This window comes from Selaginella moellendorffii, unplaced genomic scaffold (assembly GCF_000143415.4).
Source record: "Selaginella moellendorffii unplaced genomic scaffold, v1.0 SELMOscaffold_44, whole genome shotgun sequence".
Classification (NCBI taxonomy): Eukaryota; Viridiplantae; Streptophyta; class Lycopodiopsida; order Selaginellales; family Selaginellaceae; genus Selaginella; species Selaginella moellendorffii.
In genome coordinates, this window is record NW_003314305.1 from 1,343,969 (window position 1) to 1,351,447 (window position 7,479).

The 7,479-nt window shown below is 46.2% G+C and overlaps 1 protein-coding gene and 1 long non-coding RNA gene across 2 annotated transcripts; one reads left to right on the forward strand and one right to left on the reverse strand.

Moving 5' to 3' along the window:
* Positions 1–1,420: 1,420 nt before the first annotated feature.
* Positions 1,421–2,418, reverse strand: LOC9647732. Its single transcript, XM_002980420.2, has 2 exons — positions 2,243–2,418; positions 1,421–2,183 (listed from the first exon to the last, which is right to left on the reverse strand). Exons 1-2 carry the CDS (start codon positions 2,355–2,357, stop codon positions 1,543–1,545), a joined length of 756 nt encoding a protein of 251 aa, XP_002980466.2. The 5' UTR covers positions 2,358–2,418; the 3' UTR covers positions 1,421–1,542.
* Positions 2,419–2,566: 148 nt separating this feature from the next.
* Positions 2,567–3,217, forward strand: LOC112350006. The gene is made up of 2 exons (XR_002993604.1): positions 2,567–3,015; positions 3,065–3,217. It is a non-coding gene; the product is annotated as an uncharacterized LOC112350006 (long non-coding RNA).
* Positions 3,218–7,479: the final 4,262 nt, after the last annotated feature.

Consider the following 7,479-nt stretch of genomic DNA (forward strand, 5'->3'; position numbering starts at 1 on the left):
GCCTGGGGGATTCCATTCTCCTCTGCAACGTACGCCATCCTCATCCACATGTACGCCAAGGCTCGAGACTCGAAAGCAGCGGCAGAGCTCTACGCGGACTACCTCCGCTCCGGCCTAGAGCCAAACTTGATCGTCTACAACAACGTGATACTGAGTTACGGTTCCAGCGGCTTCCCTGGCCATGCGCAGAACATCCTGGGTGATATACGAAAGGCCGGCCTCGCTCCAGATCGATTCACGTACTGCACGCTCATAAGTTCGTGGGCGAGAGCCGGAGCTATGCTGCAAGCCCGGCGATGGTTCAACAAAGCCTGCAAGACGAAGGCCGGTCCAAGCATCGAGATGTGCAACGCGCTCATCGATGGCTACCTCAAGGCCCGAGAAGTGGAACCGGCTAAGTTCATCCTCACCAAAGTCATGCCGGAGAGAGGCGTGGAGCCGACGCTACAAACGTACACGATCCTCCTGGGCCACTACACGAGCAGCGTCAAGGTGGCGGACTCGAGAGCAGTGAGAGAGATGATGAAGTCGTCCTCGAAACCAGCAGCAGCAGCAGCAGGAAGAGGAGGAGGAGATGATCATCCCGGTGTGGACGAGTTCCTGAACGAGATCCTGCAAGGCCTCCGCGCGATCAAGGAGCTCAAGAGCTACTCGAGGGAGTTTTTCCGCAAGCTGAGGATGGACAAGCCTCCTCGCTGGGGGCGATGGCTGGCGGATGCTCTCGTCAACCATCTCCACTGCTTTGGCTACGCTCGCGAGGCCTTCTACGTGTGGGAGGGTGTCTCCTCCACAGAGCTCTACCCGAGAGGGATCTGGGAGGACTGGCAGGGAGCGTGGTTTATCTGGCTCCAGGATATGAGCTCCGGGACTGCGATGGTGGCGCTCACCAGTGGATTGATCGTGTCCAGGCGGAAGCTCGCGCGGGGATTCGAGAGGCCGGAGCGAGTGATCATCGTGTGTGGCTACGCGTCGGACAAGAGCAAGGAGGTGACCCATGCAGTGAACAGGACGCTGGTGGCTCTAGACTCGCCGTTTGAGCCTTTCATCTCTATGGGGAGATTTATGTGCGAGGGGAACTTGTTTAGAGACTGGCTGTGGGAGAAGCAAGTTGCTATAGAGCTCACCATGGATGCTTAGAATTAATATGTAATTAGCGCATTAATGGGAGGGTAAAAAGGACAAAGATTCGTTGGATCTAGCCTTTTGCTTTGCTTTTTCTTAAGCTAGGAATTTTCTTAGGCTGCAAATTAGCACTTATGGATGTAAGAGCGAGCCTTATGTTGTTTCAACTCAGAGGAAGCTGATGAGCTGAACACCAATGCATTGAGATGTATGATTGAGATCTATAACATAGAATATTGGGAAAGTAAACATTATGGTTTGTTTGGAACTTCTTTGAAAGTGTAAGACTACAAAGAGATTGCAGACAACAAGTTGCGTTGTCAAACTTTATATATATAATATATATATACATTTCAAGTACCCATTATTTAAACAACGATGCCCAGAGCTGTTTATTTTATATAAATACAGCATCATCTTCTAGGCAAGCTGGAGTAGATCATCCTCCTTGACGCACAGCTGGTGCCCCTGACGGTTGTAGAGCTTGCAACCTTCCCTGAGTGGCTTCTTGCAAGTGTGGCAAGAGTTGAAGTCGAGCGCAACACTTTTTGGACCTGGGCAGACATAGGAAGCAAACCCACATTCGAGCGTGCAGGCTTTACCAGGTCCTGAGACGCATACTGATTTGCCATGCCCCAAGTCCATGCAACCTTGAGGAATGGTGCAACAAGTAGCGCAGCTGCCTGGCTTCCAAGGATGGACAGTGCCTCCACAAATCTCCACGGCATCCTTCAAGCAGGAGTTGTCATCACCATTTGGCAGTGGTGCACCAGTCTTTAAATTGTAGAGATGACAGCCATTCGAAGGCTCCTTACCCGGTGGGAGCACAGAAATTGGAATTCGGTTAGTCCATCGGGATGGGCAGACTTTGATTTTTGGTGGAAGACAAATTGGGAGGCAAGCACGAGCAGGGGAGGTGCCACCAAGACAAACTGGACTGCCAGTTCCAGGCTCGAGATATATGCATCCAGGCTCAAGCGTACAGCAATTGGAGCATTCGTCCAGAGTGACAACAGCATCACTACAAACCTGGAGACGATGGCCGCTGGCTGCAAAATCATCTTGACAAGGCATTCAAGAAGTCAGTCCTGAAAGAAAGAATCAAAACTTGGAGATCAACCTGCAGATATCAGAAGTAGCTGAAAGCTTAGGATAGTGAGGAACAAGAATGAAGCTGCCATGTTGTTGTGGTGCTGAACCTCGGGCTGTTTGAATTTATAGTCACACAGTGGCATGCGATCGATCTCTACAAAAATCTCACGTTTTTTCCGGACTTGAAAGTTGCGTATGGATTGTACTGATCGGGGGCCACCTAGCCTGGCTCTCTGTGGTGAAACAAATCATATACTTCCAGAGAGGTGTCCCATCAGTAGTTTGATCGGTGAGGTCCGATGTGGGGCGACGTGGCCGGAAATACAAAGGATTGCATGCCACGTCATAATAGACGAGGTTAGCGAAGCGGCCATGGCGGGGCTGCTCGGCCATGGCGCTTCTTTCAACGTGGCCAGGCTGGGAGCACTAGGGTAGCAGCTCACAGCGCTGTCACAGCAATGTGCTATCCGATCGATCGATCTGGGTCTCGGGTTTAGTTTCTAGAGGTTTCCGGCTTCTCCACAGCTAGTGGTTTCGTCCTCCGGCCTATGGCACCGCTAGAAAATCCTCCAAACCTTGAAGAACAGATCGAGATTTAGGAGCAGCGAGAGATTGCACGAAAGATCTTGCGTTGGGAGCTCGACCGCAATTCTGCCTAGCTGCTCTATCGAAGATTTGCAAGTCGAGCGTTCAAACAGAGTGCTCAAGAGATTGAGCTCCGTCCATAAATTCAATCCTTTCTGGGCTCCGACCAATGTGATGCCGCGATTCAAATTTCTGGCGCTTGGTGCCTCAACATGGGTAATACCATACGTATTGAAATATCACATATTGAATGATTTTGGAACAGCTTATGCACAACAAGGGAACTCTTTTGATTATATATACACATTTGTGGGCTCAGCTGGAGGCATTTACAATATACAAATTGATTTCCTTGTCCTGATTTTAATCTTGGAGTCCCTCTCTTTTGCCAATGTGAAAATTACTTTTGCCTGTTGAACTTTACTAGACCAAAGACAAGAAATCCATTTGCATCCATTGCATTGTGGTTTAATGCATCTAGTTGTTGGGTGCTACATGTATACTTATTCTTTCAAAGCCTAGAAAAAAAAAAATCATTTGCTGCATGTGATTAATCCTTTATCTTTTTTCTAGAATAAACCCTAAACCCTAAATAGACAGAACCATGTGAAAAAAGGGTGGCTTCAATTTTGATTTTAATGATGAGAATTGCATGCAGTAACAACTGGATCAATCAAGTGGATGAGATCAAAATCTTCAAATTCTATAATAAGCCAAAACATGAAACTCATGAGGTATTGTCTTTTAGTATTTATTTCCAAAGGCAATTACTGAAAGGCAAAAAATTAATGCCCTTTTGGCCCTTTTTGAGCCATTTTACATGGGTGTTTTTTAAAAATGACCTTTAAATGTTGGGCAAAAGTGCATATAGCTTTTTTTGTTCAAGGGCAATAAAATAAAATATTCTTTCATTTTCTCTTTCTTAATGGACAATGAATATTTTGAATTAAATGAACAAGGAGTTGACAGTGTTTCTCTCAATGACATTTTCTCTCAATTAATTAAAATTTGGTTTGCATGTCATAATTGTCTTGTTTAGAGCATAGTTTTACAGAAGAAAATGGAAGGGCAACAACACTCATCATCTAGTTCTTATACTATACATTCAATCTTTTTTATTTCCATGCATTTAATTTATAGATCTTAGGAAAAAAGTACATTCTTTCTTCCCTTTCTAGGTCCCCATTGCCACAGCTCGCCGTGATTGTCCATATCTGCGGTAGAATCCAGTGCGGGATTGATTGCTCAGGCTCTTTAGCCCGGGATTTCTTGGACTGGATGGCTTCACCTCTCTTGCAATACCATTGATGCATGAGTGCGTGGAAGCAAATGTTCCAGCGGTGCTGTCTGCATGATCGTCGTATTGGAGGGCTTCGTTCTCATCCACAGCTGAGAATCTGGGGAGGGAGGGCAGATCGAGCTCCCACAGCTCCAGCAAATTGGTAAGATATCTTCTAACTTATCAATCGACTTGCAAAACTCATGAAGCTCCTCTTGCAGGAAGGAACAAGCCGAGCTTCCACTATCTCGCCGCCGAATCCACAGCCCTCCAATACGTTCTTCTTTTAAACTGGGAACTGACAAGTTTCTATCCAGTTCTTAGTTCCAGACGCTAGACTTCGATGCAATGAAAGAGAGAAGAGAGAATCTGGACAGTCTTAAGCCCAAGATCGTTGACATGGTTGTCAAGAAGATGAAGCATAACACATATCTCTCGCTCGATTTCTTTACGCTGGCCATGAGAATCTCCAGCTTCCGGCACGACGTGGTGATGGTCATGATCCTTGGAGTCGATGGCAACTATCTTGGTGATCAGAGACATGCCCCGTGGAAACGATCTCTATGTGAAGACGAGGAAGCTGTGGCCGCCACATCGTCCGAGACAGCAGAAAGACCCCCAAGTAGGCTTGGATAGATTCAGCATGGTAGCAGTCCAACACCAGCTCGGGAGGAAGACTTAAACAGCCTACAAGAAGGAAAGCAACTCCGTGGATCTGATCATGAGTCACAAGCAGTACAGGCAGGAGCTCCACCTTCACAGCAGGAAGGAGTGGAACGTCCATGCAGTCAGGGACAAGTTTCTGGTCTACGAGACACTTCCTCACGTGAGCGACACCAGTGATGATCCTTTGGTGCTTTGCAGTCATGACAAGATCGTCATTGTTCGGCCCTTGTCAGTAACAGTGGACAACCGGGCAAAGAATGTCTCGTGGAACTCATTGGGCTTGCGGGAATGCAAAGAAGAAACGGAGAACTATACGGTGCCGAGCAGTAAGGAGAGTCAGTCGGGTTTAGTTCCAGGCAAAGGATGAAGGAAGGAGGAGGGATTTGCATGGCTTGCTTAGATTCTTACAAGCAGAGCCGTTTGACAATCATACTTGGTGGCAGCAAAGCTATAAAACATCCTTGCGAGGTACTATGTGTTTTTTCCTTTTTATTGTAAGTAACACTCGTTGCTCTCCAGGAAGGAAAAATGGGAGCAGTTGACTTTGCTCATTCCTTTTTCCGTGAGATTATGTGGCGGTCTATGAAGATCGATGTCATAGACCAGCTAGATATTCCTCCTCAAGAAGAGCGAATTACATGGCTCAAGTTTTCGGGTGTTGAGAACCACTTTTATAGGCAACAACACGAGCAATGCGTGAAGAGAGCCAGAGAAGCTATTGAGAAGTACTCATTAGGTGCTGGTCGACCTCTAAATCATATGAATACCTCAAAGTTAATGAACCCCTTGTTGAAGCTGCGACAAGCTTGTTGCCATCCTCAAGTGGGGAGTTCGGGAGTACGCTCGTTGCAGGCATCACCACGCTCATTGCAGGCCGATGGATGAAGTCTTGGAGGTAAGGAACCTTGGTATTAGAGTCTTCAGGTCCTAATTGAAAAAGCTAAAACTGAAGGAGAAGAAGCTCAACGAGATCTTGTTGATTCGTTGAACGGACTGGCAGGTCTGGCGATTATCGAGGAAAACATCCCCATGGCTGTCTCCATTGACCGAGAAGCACTAGCAGCCGCGGAGGAAAATGCGACTAATTTTGAAGTTGATCCGCTTCAGAAAGTCCATATTTTACACAATTTGGAAGAGTCACTCAGAAACTGCAAGGATGACGCATTGAGCAAAATTCCAAGAACTCTGAGGGATGATATGCTGATCAGTCAATGCGACGAATTACGAAGGAAGTACGTCAGTGGCCAGTATGCAAATCTTGCTGCGGCTCAGCACGCTGCACACAAAGAAGTATTATTGATTTCTTTTCAAAAAAGCCCTTCTTTATCCTGCAGATCAGTCTGATGATAAATCTTCAAGATGGAGCCACTGGTGGCTAGATGCTTTTGCATGGGTTCAAACATCGAGCAAACGAAGTGACCACCTATTGGAACGAATAAAGCACGGGCTGGAAGATGTAAATCGTGCTGGTGGTCGGAATGACAATAGCACAACAATTAGTTCTAACTGAATTGGACGAGCTGAGCATGTCGACAACAAGGCTATGTTTGCAAGGTGCCAAGGCTGCAGACGGCAATCCTTTTGGTGATGAAGGCTACGAGATAGCAATTAGAAACGCGGAGCTTACCAACGAAAAATTTGTTGCTGTTGAGAATCTATCTCGTGTGAAGAGGCAGCTCAGATACTTGAAGGTATTAGGCTTAAGTTTTCTTCTATTCGCAGCTCCTCTCATTTCCGGATTGCAGGGTCTAAGGAATAAGAAGGACGAGGGGCATAACAGTTTGGAAGGAGAAATTTGCCCAGTTTGCCACGATGGCATAGAATCTGGAGCGATGGTCCTTCCATGCGGCCATTTGCTTTGTGGCAAGTGTAAGTTTTTGGTGTCTTACTTTGTTGGTTTCCTGAGCAAATCTTCATTTTATTTCGCAGGTTTGAATCTTATTGTGGACCGCCAGAAAGCACCAGCTAACGGTGCTGATTTCAAGCGCATTGCATGTCCAACGTGCAGCAGACTTATGTCTCTAATATTGCTTATGCCAATGCTGAAGCGGCTTCTTCGAAAATTGCGGAAATCCTCCAGGAAGAAGAAGAGGACGAAGAAAAATCTATAACCGTGGCAGGGTCGTACGGAACAAAGGTAATCTCGCTTTGTCGTCTGCTTTTTATTTTAATTCTATTGCAACTTTGAAGATTGAAGCTGTCGTCAGGAGAATTCTTAGTCTGAAAGAAGACGATCCGTTTGTGAAAATTCTTGTGTTCTCGACGTGGAAAGAAGTGCTGGACTTGTTAGAACACGCACTGAAGAGCAACAAGCTCAGCTGGGTTCGACTAAAGCCTCTCAGGTAATATCGATAATCTGTTTTACTTTTACTCATGTGCTCGTTTTGTGTTTTTCAGACAAATGGGTTCTTCCATCTTGGAATTTAAGGAGAACATCCAAGTCATGTTACTACCCATACAACATGGTGCCAATGGCCTGAACTTAATAGAGAACACGTTATTTTGGTGGAGCCTTTGCTCACCCCGGCAGTAGAAGCTCAGGCTATCAATCTAGTCCACCGGATTGGCCAACGTCTTAAGACACTTGTACATAGATTCATTGTAAGTTACGTACGTTTCTTCTGTTTTCCAATTACTGACGACATTTCCAGATACGTAACACTGTGGAGGAGAACATCTACAAAATGAACCAGCAGAAGACGAACCTCCTTCCAATGAAACAAAAAGAGCAGCCT

Coding starts and splice junctions, on each gene's coding strand:
- LOC9647732 (XM_002980420.2), bottom strand. CDS start 2,357: ATGCCACTGTGTGACTATAAATTCAAACAGCCCGAGGTTCAGCACCAC. Junction 2,184..2,242: donor GCTACTTCTGATATCTGCAG/GTTGATCTCCAA, acceptor TGCCTTGTCAAG/ATGATTTTGCAGCCAGCGGC.